At 38.2% G+C, this 27,181-nt stretch overlaps 2 protein-coding genes across 2 annotated transcripts in view; one reads left to right on the top strand and one right to left on the bottom strand.

The window, feature by feature from the left end:
* LOC145985667 (uncharacterized) overlaps positions 1-17,702 on the bottom strand; it is a 105,384-nt gene extending 87,682 nt beyond the window's left edge. Inside the window, exons 1-4 of the mRNA XM_083119736.1 lie at positions 17,518-17,702; positions 6,597-6,728; positions 3,314-3,440; positions 1,357-1,500 (exon numbers count right to left, since the gene is read on the bottom strand). Of these exons, the coding sequence (XP_082975862.1) occupies positions 1,357-1,500; positions 3,314-3,440; positions 6,597-6,710 (385 nt within the window). The 5' untranslated portion in view covers positions 6,711-6,728; positions 17,518-17,702. The remainder of the gene's footprint in view (positions 1-1,356; positions 1,501-3,313; positions 3,441-6,596; positions 6,729-17,517) is intronic.
* Positions 17,703-22,952: 5,250 nt separating this feature from the next.
* The window catches only part of LOC145985665 (uncharacterized), a 69,287-nt gene continuing 65,058 nt past the window's right edge, over positions 22,953-27,181 (top strand). The window contains exon 1 of the mRNA XM_083119735.1: positions 22,953-23,142. The gene's annotated coding sequence lies outside the window, so the exon portion shown is untranslated. The remainder of the gene's footprint in view (positions 23,143-27,181) is intronic.

Genomic DNA, 27,181 nt, shown 5'->3' with positions numbered 1-27,181 from the left:
TACACATACTTATTTAGACAGTAATAAATTTAATATTGCTATTATTATTGGTGCCTCATTTTATTACTGCCTTCAATGCTCATTTTTATTTAGTATACAGGGGTTCATTCTGTAAATATGATCCGAATCTAGAAGGGCTGGAGTTCCCTTTTATTTAAAAGTTGGGACCTCCACGACAAAATGTATGATATCAGTAAATAAAAGGTGAGTTAAAAAGTACTGAATCATAATTTCGAGTTTGTTTTATGTCTACTTTATGAAAAAGCGACGTTTTGTTTGATTAGGTGCCCTGGCAAGAAAGCAGAACCGAATTCCAGGAGGGCCTACCGTGATTCCAATCTTCTGCCAAGCCAGTAGTGTACATGAGAAATTTCAAGATTCATTTGTGAGAAAAATATTACACACACACACATACACACAGAAAGAGACAGAGAGAGAGAGAGAAACAATAAGAGAGAAAGAAATAGAAAAACGAATGCAGAAATAGAGAAACAGACAAATAAAGAAATAAGTAAGGAAAGAGAAGAGAAACAAAAATAAAAATAAATCAGGAAGTAAGAAAGAAATTTGAAGAAGGGAGTAAGAAAAGATGAAAACTGAAGAAAGAATAAAAATAGAAAACAAGAAGGAAGGAAACTGAAGAAATAAAGGTAAAAAGGAGGAAGTAATGAAATATAACTGAAGAAAGTAAGGAAAGAGGGAAAATGAAGGAAGAAGAAAGTAAGATAAAAAGCAGAAAGTAATGAAAGAGAAAACTGAAGCAAGAAAGCAGGAAGTAAGGGAAGAAAGAAAATGAGGAAAGAAGAAAGAAAGGTAAAATACATGAAGTAATGAAATAGAAGAGCTCAAGAAAGATAGAAAACAAGAAGTATGGAAAGAAAAACTGAAGGAAATAAAAAATCAGGAAGCAAGGAAAGAAAAACTGAACAAAGACAGAAAGCAAGAGTAAGGAAAAATAAAGATAGAAATAAATATAAATAAAAGTTGCTAAAAGGTAAGGTTAAACTGTATTGAATAAAATGGTTACCACAATTGCCTAATTCTAACCCCATCGTATTGATTTTATCAAACTGAAACGAACGTGTGCATGGCTTTTTATGCACAATTTACATACCAAGTAGTTGCCAACAAAAAGTAAAGTTTAGGTAGGTGAAACGTCAGTGCGCACAATTGACATTGTTTACCAACCGTGCGAACCAAGGCGTGTTACCTTGAAGGTAGTTGAGTACTTTTACAAGGCCAGTTTTCCTTACACCCTCTTCTTTCACCTTCACGGTTATCAGAGTAAGTTCAACACTTACAGTAGCTTCGACTCTAAAACGAACTTAAATCCTCACACACACTTATAATGCTTACCAAGTAAGAAACTGAACGTAATTACAAAGTGAAGGAAACTCTTCGCCCAGCTTGTAAGAATGATGCCAATGGCTGCTGTAAGTCCTCCAAAGAGGGCAGCACCTCTGTAGCTGAATCTCTTGAATATGGCAGCCGTGAAAAGACCTGGAAATTAAAACAACCTTGATTTGAAAAGAAAGGTAAACATTGAAAAAAAAATCTTAAGTCAACTCATGTTTCTTTGTTTCACCAGTCCAACAGGAACTTCGTGTAATTTTCTTAGCGCTATGGGATAAAACTGCCAGAAGAAATGTAATTGAATATTTAAAAAGCTTGTATTGATGTGGGTTTCATGCAAGTGAATTCCACCAATAATATTTGAGTTACTGAAAGTCTACTTAAAGAAAATCAAGATATAACAAAAGTATTTTATTCTATCATATATTCTCTAGCTTTTAAATGTGAATCTACCAGTAATATTAGAAATTACAATTAGAGTAGGTATCTTGTAAAATTCGATAAGAGAACGAGACAGAGATAAATATATGTAAAATCGAGACAAGATCGAGACTTACTTAAGGTTTTTTAAAACCATGTCTTGCACAGATAGGCTAATCGGGACTGGATCTACAGTTTATAGTAGGATCCGAACGACTATGTGTCTCCACCGAGTATCGAACCCGGGACTCCTTGATTACAAGGCGATGACGTCATCGTTCGAGACTTTGATACGGCATTGAAAAATCGACGCAGGAGGGATTTGCCACTAGGCTATCCTAGGCTATAGTCTAGGAGAAGCAAGTCCAGGGGGACCGCACAAAAATGAGACGTTCAAGTGACAAAGACCATCGACTTTCAATATTTTTTTAAAAAAATTAGACTTGACTGAAGCAAACGAAGTGAATTTGGCTGCTGAATATTTAAAAACTTGTTCGTGAAAAACATTTAACAGTGCTTTTCCCAAATCTTCGCATTCCCCTGGGAATTTTTGTATTTTACAACCAAGTGCCGGTGGAGAGCGCTTGTTCAATGCTCTAAAGAGAATTAGAACTGCCCTCAGAAATTTAGCGACGGATAGCAGACTTTCTAGTTTGGCATCCTTCACATCCTGCAAGAAATTGACTTCGAGTCTCTCATTCATCAGTTTGCTGCCATGAAAGCAAGGAGGAAACTTTTTTAGGTCAGTGTTCTCTTATTAAATCTAAGTGCATTGTATTATCAAAGTTTAATGAACAATTTTTAATCAGAAGTTTGTATATTTTAAAGTTTACAAGTGTTATTGATATACAGAGGATGCAATTAGTGGAAGTGAATTACCATGATAACAACGCTGTTTAATAATAATAATAATAATAATAATAATAATAATATCGGCAGGGCACAAAACAAAGGCTAGCGTAGGGGTATCGATCCCGGGACCCCTTGATTACAAGGCGAAGATGACAGTTCCAGTTTCGATTAGCCTAGCTGTGCATAAAGTGGACTTAGAAGCAAAAACTCAAACTTGAACAGTATGAACACGTTGAGGTACCAAAGCGTTTTCTTGGCTGATGAAAATTAAATTGCCTAATTAATTGCTTGCAAGCTGATGTCTTAATGCTGACCTCTAAACCAAAGTAGATGACGCTTTTTCACCCTATCGCAGTGAAATAATTAGGCAAAAACATCGTGCTCAATTTACTCTAACAAAAGACGATCTCTTTCACCTTTTCCGCCCTTCTACCGACCCTTCTACTTCACAGGTGTGAGACATGGGAAAGAGAGAGGCGGAAAGATGAAAACGATCGTCTTTTGTTGACGAATATTGAACGCGAAATTTTGCTCTACTACTACTGCTAGCGGCAATGAGAGAGGCAATTTGCAGTGTAAACGGATCACGTGGTCGTCTATATAGTAAGTCCGAACTTGGTATTCAACTTCCTGAACCGCTTCAGCCATTCTAGAGCTTGCACTTGATTGGTGTGAAGTGAACACTTACCCAGAACACTAGTGACAGTGTTGCTAATGCTTATCATGAAGGCAGCCGCCGTAGAATCCAATCCAATACTCACAAACTCCCTACTAAATAACAAGCCGAAGCTCTGGATGATAGGCATCACACAGACCTGAGAAACAAAGTAACATCGTTATACAATAAAAACATCATTTACGTATGACAAATTTATATCACACTAAAAGGTTGATTGGAAAGATGACAATCTAAGACCATCAATTTCCACTGGCATCCAACAAACGTAAAAATTAGCATTAAAATATCAACAGTCATTACATGGTTAAAGTAATTAATGTAATTTTAATGACAAAAAAGTTAAAAATATACTAAACTGAATTTATAATCACTATGCATTATCTTTATGCACGATAAAATATTTAAATTTAAGTTAAAAGAGGTTGCGTCCTGTTTCATAAATTAGCAGACAGACTGTTAAATTTTAACGGTAGAAGGATAGTTAGTTAGTTAGTAGAAGTCTAGTTATCGTTTTGAATATGAACTCAAAATTCATTATGTAGATAAATGAATATTCGGAAACTATTATCCAATGTCTGAAACGACACTGAACATATCTAATCAATTTATTATTTATTAACTAGCAGCTCCAAGTTCATGACATAGATAAAAGTAAATTCTGAAACTATTACCAAATATCTGAAATGACACTGAACAAATCTAAACAAGCAGACAATGCCTCTTCGAAGGTTTTTCTTCGTGCACTATTAATTCATTACTTCACTTCCTTATTTGCAATAGGATCCTTAATGTCGCTATAGAAGGCGTCGGGATGGAGTCCTGGACTATAATTATAGGCATGCCTTATTCTTCGTTCATTCTAATCGTTGCGATTAGCCAGAATCGGCAGTAAAGCCAAAATAAGGAGAAACATAAAACATAGACATATGATCCTACAGGTGAAATCAAAGTAATTGGCGGAAAATGTTGAGATATGTTATTCATAAGTAATGCAGCTAAAGTGAAGAAAGTCTCGATGAACGTAATGTTGAAGTAAGAAAAAATTAACAAATACTGCCACATATCATTTACATTTACCTTCCTTGGCTAATCAGGACCCAGATCACTACAGATTTCCTTTACACCCTGAAAGATTTCCTTTACACCATTGTCATTCAAAGTTAAAACTGTGTGTGTAAAGTTATATACATACATTTCTATATACCCACATGTATGTATTGTACAAAATAATACTAAGAAAATATCCGCATTGAAGATATTTCTGACAAACAACATATCTAGAAGTTGATTCAGAATTGCTAGTCTTTCAACACTAATAAATTCTCCAATGCTACCATCTATTGGACATAACTAACTAACTAACTAACTCTCTAGCCTTCTTAAACCCGAAAGTTCATGGCTGCAGCAACACAGGCCTTCCATCTGTCCCTATCTTGAGCAAGATCTATATACTCTTTTCCATCCCTACCGATTTCCCTTAGGTCCATCTCAACGTTGTCCCTCCATCTTCGTCTTGGCCTTCCTACAGGTCTCTTACCATCTGTTTTCCCAACAAGAATCCTGTAAACTCCTCTTTCCTCTCCCATTCGTGCCACATGGCCTGCCCACCTAAGTCTTCTTGATTTAATTATTCTAATAATATCTGGACATGGATACAAATTATGTAGTTCTAAATTATGTAACCTTCTCCACTCACCTGTCTCCTCATCCCTTTTAGGTCCAAATATTTTCCTAAGGATCTTATTTTCGAATACTCTCAATTTATGTTCCTCTTTCAATGTAAGGGACCAAGTTTCACACCCATATAATACTACAGGCAAAATTACTGTTTTGTATATTTTAACTTTTAGTTTCTTAGATATTAAACGAGAAGACAAAAGTTTATGAAGAGAGAAGTAACATGCATTTCCTGAATTAAGCCTACTTTTTATTTCCTCTTTAATATAATTTTCATTTGTTAATATTACTCCTAAGTATTTGAATTTGGAAACTGGCCATCTATTGGACATTTTAGGTCTATTCCGTTACGTTGATGTTATCCTATGACAGTTTGTAATCTGAAATTCCACATCTCCACCAAGGTTTGTTTACAGATAGTAATCTCGCAAAGGATTAGTCTAAAGAACAATAGGTATTTATCAACACTGCCTATCCCAATTCAAACACCAAACTTGTGAGGTTAGTTCGTAACTTGTCCCTTGACACAGACATAGTTCTCTATTTCCCAAATCCTGCCATTTTGTACATATTATATTCTTGTTTACAAGTTAATAAAGAAATAATAAACTAAATTGTTGAAGTTTTAACAATAGTTGTATGTGGAAAGAGAACTTTCTAAACTTGAAATTCGGTTAATCAGCAAAAATAATGCCAGGAAGCTTCAGAACCGTTACATAATTAACAAAATCCTCAGTATTCGTTTTCGTGACCATCACAGACAAAGCAGATGTGTGACTCTGTTACGTTCAAATCATATACTCACGACAGGACATAGAGGTTACGAAATATTCTAATATATTGATGAATCCATGGCCCCAAAACGGGGCTTCATGAGGAAAAAATCACTCCTGTGTGAAAAAAGTTCTAATTTTACGTTGTTGTATAATAGTGTTGCAAACTTTACGCGAGTAAAAGTATGTCGCATACGCCTAACAAGACAACAGATTAGTTTGCAGTTCAAACATCGTTTGGGAGTATATTTGCTCAGATAAGAACAGGCTTTCCTGCTTCAATGTTCTCTGGTGGTTTGTTACAAAGAAGGCGAACGAATTGTTGTTGTATTTGTGCAACGAGATTGGCCAGTGATGGCATCGGAAGAGAAGGAGTGTACAACAAGCCCCCCCTCCAGGAAACAAGAAAAACTAAATAAAACCATGTGGTTTTTGCCCAAATATGCATATTTCTATGGAATTTGCGACTCTATTAAATATGACTGCAACCCCCACAGAAAATATTCCTACGCGCCTCTACATTTTTTTTCAATTCTACCCCAAATTAGATCGTATATGAATGAATAAAAATTTACTTACATTAAACATTTGTTGAATGGTGAACTTGAAAATTTGAAATACTAGCCTGAGACTTAATAATTATTCTCCAAAACTAACGCTTAGGAAAGAAACTATTTTTTTAGAAGGCATATAGTTTTGTTTACATTACCATCGATCTTGCAGTGGATGGATAATAGAACTACATCATTTTTATAGTATTAATTAATGGTTTCTGTGAGAACAATATATGAATATTTACAACAACATAAACAATAATAGTAATTACGACACAGTGTCCTTACGTTTGAGATGCCCGATGCAAGCACAATCATCCACCCCCAACCGCCATCAGGGGGCGCTTTTAGAATGAAGTCATCATCTTCTACAGCATTCTTGTCTTCATCTTTCGACTTCATACTTCATATAAAGGTAATCTGAAAATAGATAAAAATGTGAATAACGTAGATTATATTAAATTACAATATTGCTCAAGCATTTGTCAACTTTTATTTTATGCTGCAGTAATGTACGTACAGTAGCGTTCAATGTAACTTTTAACTATAGGTATTGTATATATATAGATATCTACTTGATATGGATTGCTAGAGGAGAAAGCAACGTTTAACAATGAGTTATTAAATATTATTTATTGTTATTAACAGTTTAAAGCTGCCACTGTGGCCGGCAAAGTTCAGTGGTCGACAAAAATATTCCCTGTTCGAGACCAGGCATGAATTTTTCTTTTTAGAATGTCTCCTCATTATATTTAGCCCCACTGTTACGATTGACCACGAACTGGCATAAAACCAAGAAAATACAAAAATCACAGATAAAAAGTTCTATTAAGTCCACTACTTTATGCTTAGAATAGCTAATAGTTGAAAGTGGAATCTGAACCAAGCCCTTTGATTACTCAGCGAAGACGTTACCATTACGCTATCAGTAAGGCCCTGGAACACAGACTGGAAACAAATTGACAGGTGGCGGTCAAGCTCCGACACTTGGTCCACCCCCAGTGGCGTGCCCAGGACTTTTAAAAGGGTAGAGAGTTACGTATATTTTCTTATATTAGACACCCCTAATTTTGCCATCTTTTCTTGCCTTTGACTTATTTTTAGGAATACTAGGCCCAAGAGGAGGGGGTATGACCTCCACCAACCTCCCCTTTTGCACGCCATTGTCCACTCCCTTCCTAGGAAGATTTCAGACCAAAGCGACGTACTTTTCACTTCGGCTTGAAATCTGCCTAGCAGGTCTCTGAAATGTAAAGTAATTTCATTTTCAGCTCCTAGAAAAATGTATTTTGTTTTTAACATAATTACAGTGGTTCAGTGTTCGATCCTCGAACAATCTGACGGTTGTGGATACAAATTCCTGCCAGAGCATGCATAGGACTATTGCATTGTGATTGTATCCTTGAATTTGATCTCGTCATCATCATTGTCACGATTAATCGTAAGAGAAGAAACGACGTAAATGATATTTATACTACTCTTGTTTGGTTTATCGTAAATGTAGTACACTCTGAACAACAGTCATTGTCAAATTGTCAAATGGAACACATCAAATCTGAATGATAAATTGCGTTATCATTCTTCATATCTTAGCAAATGGAATTTGATAGGAAATTGCTTAATTTATCATATTTTTCAATATCATTCCGGAATTTAGAAATCTACAGGACATACAAAGTGTTTGATAATATTCATGGAACTATTATTCTGCATTACTGTTATGAATAGAATCATCTAAGAGGTCTCCCCGATAAAGTCGTCGTCTTGTAATCAAAGTGTCCCGAGTTCGGTACCCGGTGGAAGCAAATAGTGGTTCGAACCCCGTTTAAACTTAGGCCCAATCCTGATTATCCAATCTTAGCATAAAAGCCAACTCAAACACTATTACAAATAAATGTCCATGTTGATAATAATACTTTGGTTGACGCTGTTGCGTGAAATGTTAAAATAAGTGCAGAATTTTGGCCACATACACCCACATGCGCATTTAGAAACAAGTCTTGCGCAATGATATGCGTTATACTCGTGTGTCATGTCAAATGCACTAAGATCAAGGACATCATCTCGTAAAAACTATGCAAAATAAGCTTCGAAGAACTCATAACAATTAGAAAATTAGCTATAAACATCGTTCAAGATTTGAAAATTGCTTTCAGGCACGTTTATAGCCATCACCTTTGCCCCTCGACTTCAAAATGGCTTTCAAAAGGGCAATCAAAATAGTTTTCACAGCCATTCTACAAACGATAATATTCCCCATTACTTTCACAATTTTTATAGTTCATATTATGCAGGTGTAGATCCACAGGTAAGGCGATAGGGATCTATCGCTCTCCCAAGTATTCAGGCAAGGCTCTTGTGGCATGTAATATGCTTGATACCTATTTCTATTCTGTGCTTGATACAGTCCGTTTGCATTAGTTGCGACGCAAATGAGCATGCGCCAACTGGGTGAGTCAACTGGTAAAATAGGGGTGATGGCTGGACGAGTCCACTTGCAAAATAGAGTTGTCGGTTGCAGGTGCTACTTTAAAATGGTCTTTGTTCCATTTCGAGAGAGTTTGCTACGAGTTGCAACAGACATCACAAACAAAAAGAATCGAGCGATAATAAACAATTGAACGCTTAAAAATGTAATAATTCCAGCGTGCATGTTTGTTCATCAGGTCTAAACTTCCTCTTTAGTGTTTGGATTCCTCCACTGGAGCTAGGAGCGTCTTTTGTGGTCGAACAGTATTATGGACAACCTCGAGCGTTCGACGCATTTTCCTCATATACAGAGCAAAATGGAACAACCAAAAAATAGTTTCTGGCAACCAAACTTTTGTTTAAATAGGCGAAAAACAAATGCATTTGTACCAGAACCAAATTCTTTTAGTAACCGTGCACATTTGTATAATTGGGTCAAAATAACCAAATATAGAAAAGGTTACCAAATTTTTTGTTACTAAAAATTCTATCCAAACGTGTTTTGTTAACTTAAAATCAAACAAACCATTTTACCCCTTTGTATTGTGTGCATAGGAGTCGCAATGCGATTCTCGACCAAAGATTCTTGTGTGGTCTTAGGTCTCTTATGCATACTGTTAGGTTTATTACGACAATGGGATGAATTATTGTAACTACAATAGAAAGTAACCATCCACACCTTATCCGGGATTCCACTGTTGCAACAATAAGTCCAAGCGGGTTGCTGCTTACAGTACTTCATAAAACATCATGCATTACTTATATACTCTCCCCAATGTCAATCCACATCATACATCATATATCATAGTGAATCTGTATGTAGACTATGAGTATTACAATGACCAGCTAAATAATCATACAAGTATTATAGTGCTTATAAATCTAATTTTGTAATTCATGTAAACTTATATCCAGTACATTTTTAAAGGCTAGATGTTGATACTTTGAATAAAACGCCATGTCCAGCAATGAGGCTGAACTGGTTTCAAAACTAGTGACATATGTTGGAAATAATATTAAACTTTGTGAGTCCCTCTCCAACATAAACAATATTTGCTGGGATATTTTTGTAGTTACTGTATTTTAACAATCCATGTCCTTAACAAATACTTTTATAGACTGCTGATAAAAAGTATGTTCTGAATATCATTGAAAATGTTATCTTCGGATAAGCTTTATCACATTGATTTTTACAACATACTACTTGTAATTTGGTCTGTGACAAATAATTTCCTTGTCATACAACTCAGATTTGTCACCACTTGAACATTAATGGTTACGTGCATTTCTTTTTAGCAAAATTTGTGCTCTAAGCTACAGTACTAGTCGGTTCAAGTGCAGATGTATTCTTAAAATAGTCAAAAGTCTAGTCGTCTGTTTTATTTACAGTCAGTTCAGGTAAAAAGAATAAGATGGCACAGTTCGATTGATAACTAGAATGTAATGGACTTCCATTCACAGAAAGATTAGATGCATGTCACGAAATGATAAAAAAACGAATGTATCATATCATTGTGCAATATATAACCTTCAATCAATTGACATGCAATCATTCGTTACACTGCATTTACATTAACACTATGATTGTATTCAGTGCCGATGATATTTGTTTTGGTGTACCACTGCAAAACTGAATAAGGATTCTCAAAACTTCTACTCACACTACCTGATTTTGCATGTACAAAAAAAAAAAAAATAATAACGAGTATTCAACATTCAGAACCAGCTGTGAATAAGCAGGAAGAATCGAATAAATGAAATAATCATAGATTGGTCGTGTTTTCGTCATTGTGAAATACAAACAGTGCAGTTTTAACATGAGGAAGTGATCCTCCACACAAGAATCCTCATGCTAAAACTGCACTGTTTGTATTTCACAATGACGAAAACACGACCAATCTATGATTATTTCATTTATTCGATTCTTCCTGCTTATTCACAGCTGGTTCTGATCGTTGAATACTCGTTATTATTTTTTTTTTTTTTTTGTACATGCAAAATCAGGTAGTGTGAGTGTAGAAGTTCTGAGAATCCTTATTCAGTTTTGCAGTGGTACACCAAAACAAATTTCATCGTCACCGAATTCAATCATAATGTTAATGTAAATGCAGTGTAACGAATGATTGCACTTGGAAAATTCTGCGTATATTGTGGCAAATATTGTGTAATCAGTGGCGGCGATTAGGGGGTGTGTGGGGGTAGTTGCCCCCCGCACTTCTTGCCACTTTTTCCTTATTTACAAAGGTAAAGTAAACTATCCTCCCCTACACACAGCTCTGGCAGATTGCCACTCCAGTTTTAGAACCCAATCGCCGCCACTGTGTGTAGGTCTAATTGTTATTAAAATTAGTTTTACTAATATCTTTATTAGATTACATTTTCAATTATGTTTCACATTAATTTCTATTCGTAGCAAGATCAGTAATTGCTTATTTGGATTATGGAAAATCGAGTCACACTTTTCAACTCCAATCATTTGAAAAATTCATATCTTCTTAATGTAGTACCTTTTCAATGGTTAGAACTGTAATATGAGACCAGCTGACTCAAGAGAGCCTTGTAGCCATCATTGATTGTATGACAAAATATTGAAGTATTAGCTATGAAAGTTCAACGCTCTTCTACGAGTGTTGTTAATGCAGTGGTTACACAGTTCTTGGAACACCAGAACATCACACGTGGTAGGTGTACTCAGGGGCCATAAATCAAAGTAATGTTTACTTACAGTGCAATAGCTTTGTATTTGCAAATTGCGTAATTGTTTAACGACGAGTAGTTGCAAAGACAGTGTGCACGATCCAAAGATGAGTGCAATAAGCGTGCAAATGGCTGGATATCCCTTGGCTGGATGAGTCAGAACGTTATCACTGAATGGGTGTGACTAATTATGTCTCAAAATATATGGGTGAGATTTACTTTTTTGGAAGTGCTCTTTTTGGAAGATTAGATTCCTGGATGAATCACTTTCATAGAGCATTTCGAAAATGAAATGTTGTAATGTAATGTAATCATAAATGCTTGGATGTGGGACAGCCTTTATCACGCTTTGACCTTGACCTGTTATGTCATTAGGTAACGTGCAAGGCAAAGAATGTTAAAATTCAGAAGAGCAGAAACTTGGTAGGATAGGTCATGACGCAGATTGTCGGCAATGCGAAAAAAAGGTTACAAAATTCTTCTTAATCTCTCTCTCTCTATCTTAGTGCCTCCCCGATGGCGTAGTGGTAGCGTCGTCACCTTGTAATCAAGGAGTCCTGGGTTCGATACCCGGTGGAGGCACATAGTGGTTCGGATCCCACTTTAAACTGTAGGTCCAGTCTCGATTAGCCTTTCTGTGCATAAAGTGGAAAAACACCAACTCAACAAACCAACCAACTTTCTCTCTCTCTCTCTCTCTCGTTCTTATACTCAAACGCACACAGTCAGTGGCATTAATAATCTTTATTTCCACTACATAAGTGGTTTCCAGACTTCTTTATGCCACCGGATCCTTGTTTTCATGTTCCACTGCCCAACGAACTAACTCCAACCGCTCCTTACTTCAAATGTTCTTTGACTTTCTCAAATAGTGGAAAAGAAATGTGAATGTGCAAACCGGTTGTTAACATGTGTGAACGCTGTACGCAAACATTCCCTTTACTATCATCCTTGAGATACTGAAAGTTGTACCTATTCCGTTATTGCTCTATATATAAGAGCAATAATGAAACTAAGGCTTTTGTCCTAGCGTCGTAGCTTAACTACGCAGAGCTTTGTGTTTGCTCTGGTAGGTGGCGTTGTTTGTAAGAAGAAGGCAGATGGTGTTAGTGGAGCCGAAATTTATCGTCGTGTGAAGAATATGCATGGGAATGCGAGTCTGTTACGCACCACAGTGTTCAGATGGTGTGGTGAATTTCGTGACGGACGTGTGCGCACTGGCATGCCTAGACCTGGTCAAGCACACGACTTTGTAAGGGGGAATCGCCGAATCACCACCCGAGAGATTGCAGAAACATTGTCGGTTGGGATACCACAGGTGTACCGTGATCTGCTGCGGCGTTTCCTTCCGCTGGGAAGTCCTCGACTATCCTCCCTACAGCCTCGATCTCTCACCCTGCGACTACCACATCTTCAGGCCATTAAAAAAAACATCAGAAGGGCCGCCGGTTCGCCAACGATGCTGAGGTCCGTGATGCTGAGGTCCGTTGAAGATTGGTTCCGCAGTGAACCACGGACGTTCTTCGCTCAAGGTATCCATACCCTTGTGACGCGCTGGGACAATTGCTTGAACAGACAAGGTGACTATGTGCAGAGGATATGTCACCCATGGATCACTTTTACTTCCTGTATGTTCATATATTCCAACCAATAAATCATTACAGAAAAAACCAAGAGTCTCACTTTCATTTGGGCAACCTTTATATATACGGCCATGACTAACAGTGTTATATTTCAGAGGAGAGGAAGTCTGTGCAACATCCCACTGAACGCAAAGCGTATGATATGGTCACCAGATCACTATAAGTAGGACATGCGGTTCCAAAATGTAGGACACAAATCATTCGCAGTAAATAGTACACATTACTAGAACATGTTAGCAAATAATATAATATTGAAACATTTTCAGGTTAAAAAATAATGATTTTTACTACACGTGTTTCAGTCGTACTTCTCAGAGGAGCTATTTTTTCTCTAAATTTTAGGTTTAATCAAAATATACGTACAAAACTGTTTGAAATTATACTGAACCAGTACAAAACGTTTTACAGACTCTTTGAGAAATGCATTTTCGCATCAGTCGATTGTGCTGACATCAATGAAAATACTATCTCAACATTTGCATTATGCCCTGTAATGACAAAATATTACTCAGCAATTAACATAACTTGAAATAATATGAAACACAAGACTTTAACATAACTACAAATGGTTTCAGAAATTTCACTTGGGGTGGTTTTTTGTTCAGTACCTTTGTTCTGCATACCTCATACTGCAATTGAAACACTGAACGGGAAACATCTAGGATCCATGATTACTTTCATCGGTATAAACCTCAAAGCAAGAAATTCCGTGACATCAGAATGCAACCTCAACACTTTTATTTGTTGGTTGAGGCTCAGCTGGACGTTTGACATGCGAATGGGTGATTTCCTCCTTATTCGAGAAACCTCTTGGATATTTCAAAATATGAAAAATTACGTACGCTTAGAATTGCTTCTAGAGCATTGACGTAAATTTTCGTGTAGTTTTCTTTCACTGTTGTCTAGATCAATAGTTTCGTGATTACGTAACCATTTGTAGTTATGTTAAAGTCATTGTGTTTCATATTACTTCAAGTTATGTTAATTGCTGAGTAATATTTTGTCATTACAGGACATAATGCAAATGTTGAGATAGTATTTTCATTAATGTCAGCACAATCGACTGATGAGGGAATGCATTTCTCAAAGTGTCTGTAAAACGTTTGGTACTGGTTCAGTATAATTTCGAACAGTTTCGTACGTATATTTTGATTAAACCTGAAATTTCGAGAATTATTAGCTGTTCTGAGAAGTACGACAGAAACACGTGTAGTACAGTCACGGGTTGTAAGGATACAATTGACTTTGAATAGAATTGTTGCAACCCGGAAGTGTCCGTGACTGTACAAGAGTATTGCTTAGTACTGAATACAAATTTGGGAATTTTATATTATTTGCTAACATGTTCTAGTAATGTGTACTATTTACTGCGAATGATTTGTGTCCTACATTTTGAGACAGCATGTACAACTTTTTCCTGATAGTGATCTGGTAACCATACCATACGCTATTTTTTTCAATGTCTGAATCGAAATAAATGTCACTCAAGAATTTGACAGTGCAGTCCGTAGAGTTGCAACGTGCATTTTTCCTTGTGACATCTCCTGTTCGACTGTAACACGTTGTGACGCTCAAAATGTAGGACATTTATGATTTTTTTCCAATTCCTTCCAGACGCCGGATATAAGGCTAAAATGTAGGACATGTCCGGGGAAAAAGTGGACGTTTGGTAACCCTACACAATTTCGAGCAGGCCTCATCTCCAGGAAGGCATCAACTCGGGGCAAGCCCAGGTATCTACCGACCTGTTGGGTGAGAAGTTAAGGCAATGACTTTTCCTGCTCCACCAAAATTCTTCTGCTAACCGATTTCTAACTACTCACTGGTAATAGCGACAGACAAGCTGTTAAACATGATATTAGATGACTGATGACCACGAGCAAGAACCTTTTATGTACATTACGTTTGCTCGGGGGAGGGGGACATTAGCATCCCCGCACTTCGAGCACCGACTTCATGTTGTTTGACCTTGGACCTGGAAGGCCAATTCCACGGTGAAACGGAAATCTGTCTTTTTATTGCATATGCTTCACACCATTCTATTGTGTGCTCTTACTTTGAAGTATATTCCCAGCAGAAAATTAACAACAATTTTCCTTCAATGACAATATAAGTACTGCATACACGTTGACAAACTTTCAAGGTCTTCGGAGTTTCCCAGAGACCATGAAACTGCATGTTTAGTTAACGTTTGGTACATGCTTCCTTGTGATGAAAAAAACTAGAATAACTTTTACTGTAATGATATTTTATTTCATCTGTTCAATGCAAAACAGTTCCCACAGGCGACTGATATTATGTACACATTCTTGGAACAATATTAAAAAAAAAGATAGAGTGAAAAGATATGGGAGGTGGTGGTAGGGCTCCAGGCATTCACAGTTTCAGTTAGTTGTAGGAATGATGTGATCTGCAACACGCTCAGCGGTTAAACCCAGGTATTAGAGACTGGGTGAACCCCAGATCCGCTCTCATGAAGGACAATGTTGGAAAGTTAATAACCCACCCATCCGGGGAATCGAATCCCGTACTCACGCTCGGCAGTCAGGCGCCTTAGCCTATTATCATTTGAGAACAATATACTCGTGGCAATATGAAAACCGTGTTCAAGAGAAAGTAAAATTTCTAATAGGTGTGTATTCGGGAGATCCTGGTTCGATTCCCGGGTTGGGTGATATCACATGTCTTCCTCAGGCGTGCGAAGGCCCTCTGATTAGGGGGGACAAAGCCTTGACGAAAGTTCAGAAAAACCTCATTTTATCTCACTGTTTCAGTTTCATTGCACCGATGGGTATAGTACTATACATAATGCAGCAACATAGAGGCACCATAGGAATAAATAAATTGTCTGTGAAATGTGATGTCCTTTCCCTCCAAACAATTGTGTTCATGCACTTAAGACAAAACTATTTAGCAGGAAGAGTCTGACAAGACTGTAAGAAAAGCAGCTATTGCGAGTGAATCGAGATGTATTTTTATTTGTATAAAACTTGATATCGAGGGGAGGCAATTGCCCCTATGTTCCCCCTGCAGGTGCTCTTGGCCATCTGGAAGAAGTAATGCAAGATAGACCTGAAAACAAATTCAATCTTGAGTATCTTTTTGTCCTGCTACTCTTAGATTCTACTAGTCTTGCTTTCTTTTACCCCAATGTTTGACCCCCTAGAATTGATTTCCGTCCAAGGTTGGGGAGGGGGCAATACGAGTTTAATATCGTTTAATAACGGCGATAAAATTCCTCTAGGTGAAAGTGTAATAATGTAGGGACATAGACTTCTGGAAGGGGGCAAGGATGGCCACACCTCCTCTTAGAAATCGAATGTCAACTTAAAAGTATAAATTTCACAAGTATAATTTGAATTCGGTCAAAGTAATTTACATTAATGCGATAATTTCAAATTCAAGTTGTGGTTTTTAGGATGCAACACTATTATCAGCGTAATATGCCCCATGGAAAAATACATTGCTTGTCCCTCCGTGGAAGAAAACTGAGGACGTCTATGATTACGGGGGGGCAAGTGCCCCGCTTGCCGCCCCCGTGCGCACGCATATGCCCTGGACGATAAAGGTGCCCCGAGCGTGGTGCTGATCGCATCACGAACAAGATCAAGAAATGGGACCTAACCTACTTCCGCATTCGTGCGAGACTCCATGGTCTTTGCTTTGCACCTTTATTTGCAGACAACAATGAAAAGAAAGACAATGAGGATTTGATTTTGATTTTTGCGTAACGTTATTGTCACTTTGACTAGTCGCGACGATAAGAATAAGTTATGATATGGCATTCATGAAGGGATACTCACAAAGAACAACCATATCCAGGTCGGTATTCGAAACCGGGACCCCTGGCACCGTAGTGTGTTGTGCTAATCACACACTAAAGATGAACAATTTTACTGAAAGACCAGAAACTTAGCATTAACACGGTGTGTTACAGGCAGGGTTGTTAAATGTCCAGGACCCCATAAATTCTAATGGGTTCTATTGTGTTTCACAACAGGACCGGAACCTTCTTTCTCGCACAATTTAAATTCGGTCCAAATTGCGTATTGTTTCATTGAAAACAAGGTTCCTAGACCGTATTTAAGAAGTTCCTGGACCGAATTTAAGTACTTTACAGACAAAAAGGTTCCTTACAGTCCAGAACCCATTTACGCTTCCTGATTTACCCTCCTGGACCGGAATGAATTGATTTAAAATTCCTGGACATTCAACAACCCTGCTTAAAGGACGTGCTTGATTGGCTACTGCAAGCTTCATGCACAGAAACAAGTTGGAACCTGACCAGCGAATCGGAAAGCAAGCATGTGTAGTGGGATATGCAGTTTATGAATCAGAAGGGTTTCTAGTAGGCAATATAGCTTCGGTACTGTTATAGAACGAAACACCATGATACTCACCTCATGGACAAGCACCTTCACTACACAAAGCACATCAAGAACTGGACAGCGGGAACAACCGGCTCTCCACTTACTGTAATAACGGGTAACCTTGCTTTTTTTTTTCCTATTACTTCCGTTGCGACACTTTTTGTCCTCTTCACGAAAGATAAGCGAGGGAGAGAGTTGCAAGTTCATCTGTTACGCCAGTCGCACGCCTATAGCTCTGGTTGCGGCGTTTTATCTTTGAACTCGAAAATGCTCGTTCGCTATTGGCTGCTCTTCAGATAAACCCCACTCTCAGGCGATACGCAAAGCCACAAGTTAAACACAAGCCTTTTCGGCGTAATATTGTGTTATACAGCTGTTATTGTGATAGGCCACTGCTCGGTAGTTTCATTCTTTTCAGTGCAAAAACTCTCAACGGGTCGTTACCATTAGCTACCTTCAACAATACTAATAAGGATACAGACTGAAGTGCTCTTGATGCTAGTTACTGGTTTGATGACGTGTGTTTTTGGGCGGACGTGAGTTGATACAGGCTGGCGAAAATCGTAAGTACTTTTTGATGTGTGTACTTTGCTATCCTGGCCAGTGGTGTCGTACTGTGCTCGTGGTTTTTAACATTTTCTCAAGCCCTCTCTCGCTTCTTCCTCTTTTCAACCTACCTTTTCCCTCTCTTTGTATCATTCCTCTTTCTTTGTTTCATTCCTCTTTCTTTGTTTCTCTTGCTCCGTTTTTCTGTTTCTTTCTACATACTTCACCCTCTCTTTCTTCCTGTTTTTTTCCTTATCTTCTTGACGTCTTTCTCTTTTTGCTTCCAAATTTCCTCTTCTTCCTATGTTTCAACATTTATCTTGTTTTACTATCTCTCTCTTTCTACTTTCCTTCCTCCTATTTTCTACTGTGATTCTTTCTTTGTTTTATTCCTCTTTCCATGTTTCATTCCTCTTTCTTTGTTTATTCCTCCTTTGTTTCATTCCTCTTTCTTTGTTTCTCTTGCTCGGTTTCTCTGTTTCTTTCTACATACTTCCCCCTGTCTTTCTTCCTGTTTTTCTCACCTAATCTTCTTGATGTCCTTCTCTTTTTGCTTCTAAGTTTCCATTTCACTTTTTCTTCCTATGTTTCTACATTTATCTCGTTTTCTCTATCTCTTTATTTCTACTTTCCTTTCTCCTCTTTTCTACTATGATTCTTTCTTTGTTTTATTCCTCTTTCCATGCTTCATTCCTCTTTCTTTGTTTTATTCCTCTTTCTTTGTTTCTCTGTTTCTTTCTATATACTTCCCTCTCTCTTTCTTCCTGTTTTTCTTTCCTTATCTTCTTGATGTCCTTCTCTTTTTGCTTCTAAGTTTCCTTTTCTCTTTTTCTTCCTATGTTTGTACATTATCTCGCTTTCTCTATCTCTTTCTTTCTACTTTCCTTTCTCCTCTTTTCTACTGTGATTCCAGATTGAGAGTTCATTGATTGAGTGATGTTTATAGTGTGGGCACATCAGCACATAGGCTATTTTTGCCCGTAACGCAATACCCTTTTGTCCCATAACTAAAACAATATTGAGGACAGGTTCCTAACAAGAAAAGAAAATGTGTGTTAAAAACTTCCTCACTCAATTTTTTAAAACTAATGCATTCATTCATTACTGAACAAGAACTAAAACTAATGTCTCTGAGGACTAAAATTTCCTTACCTAGATTAAAAGCTGAGGCTGTAAAAGGGCACACGGCACACAGAAGGACTGAACACAGGACAACACAAATGATTATCTTGGCCGTGGGTTCAGAGGGCAGAGCCTTGTTCGTCTACAAGCAGTTGTGGAAGAGGTTGCCTTACTAGAAGGTCCCCCTTACACCCAGATTAAGAGTTTAGCTTTGGGTCTTAGGTGTTTTACGTTTGAGATCACCCCTCCCCAAATAAGAGTGTTTTTGTCAGAAAGGAAAGTCGTTTGCACTTGAAGAGAAAATAACGAATATGTAACAAGTATAGTGAATGTAATGTTATAATTTTCTACCCTTTTTCTTTCATCGTACAAAGTATGTGCTTCTTGTGGTTTTCCGCGATTTGGGGGGTTGAATAGAACAGCCGGCTGGTTGTTGCTACTCGCTGCGAACACGTGTCTACTTTTAGTGTGTTGCAGGAACATGTCAACTTCAAACTGAAGGAGTAGTTTTGAGAGGGAAGTACTATTATGGGGGAAATATGCCTCCTTGGGAAAAAAAAATGCGGATGTCCATGGCCGAAGTGTTTCAATTTAAAGTAAAAAAAATGGCAAAGATGTGAAAAATACATACGTATATGTCGTTTCGTTGCTGAGGTCATTCTCAACGGCATACAGTGATATATTCGTGTTATGCAGATGAATAAAATACAATGCGTATGCATACTTGCGTAACAGAAGCTTACCTGCAATAGAGTATTGTAGAAACCTCCATTTGTTCGAATACAATCATTGACAGAACCATTACAATGCACTGACTGCTTAGAAACAGTCTTTGACCGCCTGTGTTCCGAGAAAGCATTAAAGAAGACTTACACATACCTCGTTGGATATGAATGAAGGGGGAAAAAATGATTGAGCATGAACATATGCATGGAAAGAGAAGGCATGCACATATCCGCAGGCAAAAAGGGAAGACAATGTCCTTGGATGGAAGACTGTCGGCTGACTACAGAGTCGATTCCATGAATAGCAGCGGCATATTCTTTCTCAAGAAGGTGTGCATCTTTTCTTTAGCCATTCCCCTCTCACAGATGCTCATTTGTTTATTGATAATTTATTTCTTAAGGAGATGCGACGGGGAGAGGAGGGACTGTTGCTATAGAGATGTCAAGACGAGGGTAACTAATAGTACTAAAAGAACAACTTTCCATGAATCTGTCTGGATGTATATCAATTGTGAAAAGATACTACTTTTATCAAATTGCTATGGTATATTAAACTCACATACCACAAAATTTACACATTTAGCCGTGTTCCTCACAGACTAACTGCGAAATTCAGTAAAATTTGCAAGAAGCACTAAAAATCACTTAACATGCTATATTTGCATCATATTGCAACTTACTATGGAAGAAAATGTGTTTAGCATCTCATTTAGTCCAACTATGAGCAATTTTGGGCAACGATTATTGTTCTGCTTTTTATGAGGATTGATAAAAATAATTCTCTATAACTATAAGTCAAACGATACGCTTACCAGGTTTCAACTCGGTTACTCACAAATGCCCTGCACCAGATAATAATTGTTTGAGTACGGTTTATTACGAGTTGATAGGACGCCGATGCTACACATTGAGCAACTAACCAGATTTCTTGTGACTTCAAGGATTGTTCTGGCACACTTAAGAATACCCAAAATTATTAAAATCACATTCGAAACAAAGTACTACATAAAAACCACGTTCAAATGTTTGTGTAAAATTGTTAATATGCACTATTCGTTTCATTATAGAATGAAATCATTAAGCTAAAATATTACGTATTTTGTATGAAACATTGTAAATTCACTACAGCGTCAATTCTAAGAAAAGTAAATCAAAAGTGAATTGTGATAGAGAATGATGTTGGAAATAATTATAAATTGTTTACTTCGATAGGTAAAATAATACCTTGATATTGAACACATCCAGTTTTGTAATTAAATAACTTCGCAACAATGGCACGTCGGAAAAGGAAAGAAAAACTAATTTGGTCTTAATAAATTTATTTTTCCTTCTGGCCTGTAATATAATAATTTTCAAGGCAAACGGCTATCTGGCATACTCAGACGGTGTTGAACTACACTTTAACTGATATTTTAAAATTTCCTTCACCACGATTTGCTTCGACCTTCCAATTATTTCGGATTTCTTCACTTCTAATTTTGTCTCGTAATGTTACTTCACTTACAGACCGCAAAAATCTAATTTGTGAACAATTTATTCTAATTTTTAAATGTTGACGAAGAGTCTAATATAGAAGAGTCAGTTTTGAAATTATGTTATGGTATCAAATTTGAATTGCACAGGTTAAAGTTACAGTGGTGTGAGTCACTTTCTTAAAAGGAAAAACAAGTCTGACTCACAGCACTTTGCTGATTAACACAACAGCTGTTTCCTTTATCACTAGACCTTAAACTGTCCTCTGTTGACAGTTGAATGAATCTCTGATTTACTTCACGTTTTCTGTTAACAGATTGACTTATATAGATTTGGTTTCTGTGTCTTAAGTCTTTTTTTTTTTAAAGTGACTTACACCACTGTAACTTTAATCCGTCCAATTTGTTTTCTCATTTGTTTTTCAAAATTTATTTTCAAAATTATTAAATTTTTCGCAACATCTTTTTGGTGTTCGAACTGTGAAATATGGCTTCCCAAATATACAAATATATCTGTTCAATTATTTTATCATTTATCACTATTTTCATTCTAGGAAGTTTTTTTTTTTTGTTTTTACCATTTTATGCCATTGACTTTGATTTATCCTCTGAAATTTTCATAATATAATTTGTAAGAATTGATTGTAGTTTGAAAACAGACCTTTGTAGATCTTCACTTGCTGCCATAAACATCTGGTTCTGCTTATTGATCTTAGGTGATAATACGAAATACATAAATTAATTGTTAAAATCGTTACATTATGATTATGTAAGAAACCTGTACTTCAGACTAAGGGACAAAAATCTCGGAATTTTTTCAGATCTCTTAATTTTTTTTATGTTGTAGCCCCCGCGTATATTGCATCTCCCATGCCCCGCACCCACCTACAGCCGGCCCTGGTTATACCCCACCTGCAAACATGAAAACAGGCGAAAGCTAACCAACAGCAATTAATGTCAGAATTCAGCACAACACTACATACAAACAAGCCTCCTTTGTTTCTGTAATAATTTCATTGTAATTTCATAAAATTTCGGGATGCCCCAGGACGAAAGAAAGCCCATAGGTACTAAAAGGTAAAAAGCTCCCCTGTGCATAGCACTACGCCATGAAGGCGTATAGAGGGTGTGGGGGTAACGCCCCACACTTTCTTGATCCGGTCGTGAGTGGGGGTGATGTGATCAGCATCACGCCCCTGACCGCCTTTACCCCCCAGTACCCATGTTATTCGACGCTGGGTGGGCTCCGGGGCCGCTTCCATCGTTAGAAAAGTTAGAAAAGTTCCCGGATTTGAACCGGCCGGGGATCGAACCCGGGACCTTTAGCATGGTAGTCAGACGCGTTACCGACTGAGCCACCGCCCATAGGTACTAGCAATGGATATGCAACTTTTCCCGTGGTAACTTCCTTTTCGAAGGGTGTAAAAGTAATTTGTTTCTTCTGGTCGCACATACAGCGATGCCACCCGCTTCCTTGGAAGGTTTTTCCTCTCGCTTTCTGCTGCTGAATCCCTTTCAGCCAATCGAGCATGACGGAGAAAAAGAAACGACAAAAAAGAATGGCCGGTCGCGGTTGCAACCTTGAAAATGCTAGAGTTGGCTTCGCCGCTAAATAGATATTGCGCAACGCTTTGCATCTTTAACTCGGCTTACATCGTCTCTTCACGGCACTTCAAAGCCATCTTTTTACTTGGCCGAGCGCAGGGAGGCACGTTCTAGTGAGATTTACGTGTTGTTTATCTGTCAGTGCACGAAGCGTCGCTTATCATCTTTCATCCTCTTCCTCAAAGGTAAGTAGTTCCTTCTTGTCTCTCTCGTAGACAATCAAAACTTTGGGCTGAAACGGCCAATGTGTGCTTATACGTAATACGGATAGTAATGTTGTATTTTCGAAAAAACAACCCAACGGGTTTGGGTGAGTGACTCAAGTGGACGCACACGTTTTTACCTCGCTCGGTGGTCGAGTGTTTGATCGATTGATTGAATTGCTTTATTTTACTTCGCTTCTTGTGCCACTTTTGGCTAATTTGCGAAGATGAGGATGAGTGATGATATGATGAAATTGATGAATGGACAGTCACAAACATCGATGCCCAGGCCAGGATTCGAACCTGGGACCCCTGGCGTCGTAGCGCGATGCGGTGGTTGAGTTTGTTGACCTTTGAGTGTGTTGACCTGTGTTGACCGTCTAACTCGTGAAGGTTTCGTGTTCGGCATGGCCGGTTTCTTGTGAGTGCTCTTTCATCATTCAATCTATACTCCGCCCCGGCTATCTCTGGAGCAAGGGATCGAAAACAAGTCTGTGCGCAAGTAGTGACGCGATACGGCTCCACGAATGAACACTGAGAGGGAATGGGATTGCGTGGAGGGGAGGGACTGCAGTTACCAGCCTTCAAAGCAGCGTGTACTGTTTAGCTCTTCCCACTCGATTTACGCCCTTCTCTGTCGCTATGCGCTGCCTTGCTCCAGAGATAACCGGGATAGAGTATATAATCGTCGCCATTAACCGAATGTGACAAGAAAAGCGATATGAAAACAGAAAATATGCAATCGTATATGGAAGTCCACAGAAGACCATATTGCCGAAAGTTTCTCCATGGTTTTCCTAGGTCTCTATCCAACGAATGTACATTTCCCACTTCTGTAGGGTACCGAGACATACTTGTGAAAGCCGAGTCAAGAACGGAGTATATAATACTTGAAGCTTTCCTGGCGGCAAATAATGAAGAAGTTTTCCCGGGATATCAGACTCTTCTAGTTCAAGACTTGTCACTTGTCAGTACGAGACATGGACCAAGAGAGACGTCTGTAAAAATGAGACGAAATCAAACCAAGGCTTAACGGACCTCACCGGAGGAGTAGTGGTAATGATGTGGCTCTCGCCACATCAAGGGGTTCTGGGTTCGATTCACACATCACACAGTGGTTCATGAAGATTGGGTTTATTTAACTTCACTTTACTGCCACAAACTAATCGTGAATATGAGGATTACTGATGAAAGAACACTCACAAAGAACACCGCGGCCCCTGGCGTCATAGAGCGCTTTGTCATAGTGGTTCAGAATCCAGTTCGAACTCTAGATCCAGGTCCCAATTAGCCTCTCTGAGCATAAATTGTACTTTAAAACAAACTTTGGCCTTGGACTTTGAAATCAAGTCTTTGCATCCGAGATTTTCGAACAAACAAGTAATAATAACTCCCTTTTTGATATGACATTGGTTAGAGTACAACTCATAATCAACAAAAAGTCTAACTTTCATTACCTCTTCCTTGTCACAGAAAGAGAATTTGAAAAATGAAACCAAATCAACTCCAGATGGGAGCTTGGTTCAGGTTTAGAAGGGGACTGAGTCCCTCTAGCCCCCATTGGGATACGGGTTTGGAACGTTCATCTAATCATCAATCATCCACAAAGGCATGACTAACCTAAACGGAACTCTGAACTTCATGTCTCAACAGCCCTCTGAGGGTCGGGGCCTGCGACAGCTGCTTTTTCATTGGGTGGCATCCAGTTGCTCCCACAATGCTGAGTCAACGGCGATATTTTGGGAGCTCGCACCGGGTATTGAACCTGAGACCTAGATCCCCACCATTTGGCTAAGCAGTATCTCTCTAAAAAATTACAAGGTGACCACAAAGCTTGGAGCCAATGGGAAAACTGATAAACAGTGCGTTTTCTTAATGCAAAATGTGCTTCACATGTTTGCCACTAGCCCCAACTAGGGTGGACGATATCGGACAGTTGATATCGCGATATATCGTCAAGAAAATATCGTCACAGACGATACGATATTTTTCAGTATCGTGGTATCGGCGATATATCGTCTCCACGAAATATATCGCCAAATATCGTGACGATATATCGCCAAATATGCTGGCAATATATCGCCGACACGATATATATCGCCAAAATATCGTGACGATATATCGCCTACACGATACATGTCGCCAAATATGGTCACGATATATCGTCTAGTTTATATCTCCTGGACGATATTTTTTCAATATCGGAATATATGGTCTGGACGAAATATCGCCCAACACTCTTCCTCCAACGTGTTTCCTCGAATTCTCTTCGAAATGGAGGATCAAGTGGTTATCAATTCCTGGAGATGAGCCAGATTCCTCCCACCTCAGATTTCAAAATTCATCATATTGCAAAATCCATAGAGGTCAGGTGACTGTGGTGTCCATTCCACAGGAACCCTTCTCTCATCCATTCAATACCGCCCATTGGTGTCCAGACTTTGTGAGCACCCTGTAGAAAATGACTTGGTTAAAGAAAAGGAAACCAAAAATGTGCCGCATCGATCTATATACGTTCGATATTCTCAGGTGTTCGTTTCAAACTGGAGTTGAAGCTTAACTTTAACAGTTGGGCTGAAAAGTTCGTAGGCTGACTCATAGATGGCGTTACTAGAATTAAATCCATGTGATTTTTACTTAGTACTAACCTTCAAAAGATACGTGTATAAATTTCACAGCTGCCGGATAATTAGTTCGTGAGATATAGCATTGTGAGTGAAGCAGCTTTTATTATTGTAAAAAAATGGATAAAAAAGAATTTCGTGTGTTAATAAAGCATTGCTTTTTGGCGAAAAAAAATACTGTTGAAGCCAAGGCTTGGCTTGATAAACATTATTCGGACTCTGCACCAAGAAAATCAACCGTTGAGAAGTGGTTTGCTAAATTTAAACGAGGCGAAATGAGCATCGAAGACGATGCACGCAGTGGACGCCCCAAAGAGGCCGTTACCGACGAAAACATCAAAAAAGTCCACAAAATAATTTTAAATGATCGTAAAGTGAAGTTGATAGCTGAGACTTTAAAAATATCAAAGGAACGTGTTGGACATATTGTGCATGAATATTTGAACATGCGAAAGCTGTGTGCAAAATGGGTGCCGCGCGTGCTCACAATCGATCAAAAGCAACAAGGTTTTGATGATTCGGAGCAATGTTTAGAGATATTCAACCGTAATAAACACGAATTTTTCCGTCGATATATTACAATGGATGAAACATGGCTCCATAATTACACTCCAGAGTCCAATCGACAGTCAGCCGAGTGGACTGCACGTGATGAACCGAATCCAAAGCGTGGAAAGACGCAACAGTCGGCTGGCAAGGTTATGGCATCAGTATTCTGGGATGCGCATGGTATTATATTCATCGATTACCTCAAAAAGGGCCAGACCATCAACAGCGATTATTACATAGCGTTGTTGGAGCGTTTAAAGGATGAAATCACGAAAAAACGGCCCCATTTGAAGAAGAAAAAAGTGCTGTTTCATCAAGACAATGCACCGTGTCACAAATCAATGAAAACGATGGCAAAATTATATGAATTAGACTACGAATTGCTTCCCCATCCACCATATTCTCCAGATCTGGCCCCCAGTGACTTTTTCCTGTTTGCAGACCTTAAAAGAATGCTTGCTGGAAAGAAATTTAGCACTGATGAAGAGGTAATCGCCGAAACTGAGGCCTATTTTGAGGCTAAAGAGAAATCGTACTATAAAAATGGCATCGAAAAATTGTATGACCGCTATAATCGTTGTATCGCCCTCGAAGGCCACTATATTGAATAATAAAATCGAATTTTGTCAAAAAAATATTTTTACTATGTTAGCCTACGAACTTTTCAGCCCAACTGTTAAGTAAACAATGTCACAAATCGTTGTTCCTGGTTTCAAGCTGACGACGATCTTTTTGATAGAAAATATTATAACAAGGCTACAAAACAGTGTGTGTGAGTTCAAGTGTGAGTTCAAATTTCGGGATAGGCAAACCCTTATCCTTGATTGACCTAACATAAGACACTCTCG

This window comes from Lepisma saccharinum, chromosome 3 (assembly GCF_977018435.1).
Source record: "Lepisma saccharinum chromosome 3, izLepSacc3.1, whole genome shotgun sequence".
NCBI lineage: Eukaryota > Metazoa > Arthropoda > Insecta > Zygentoma > Lepismatidae > Lepisma > Lepisma saccharinum.
Note: the sequence above shows the minus strand (reverse complement) of the source record. Positions and strands in the feature narration are given on the sequence as shown.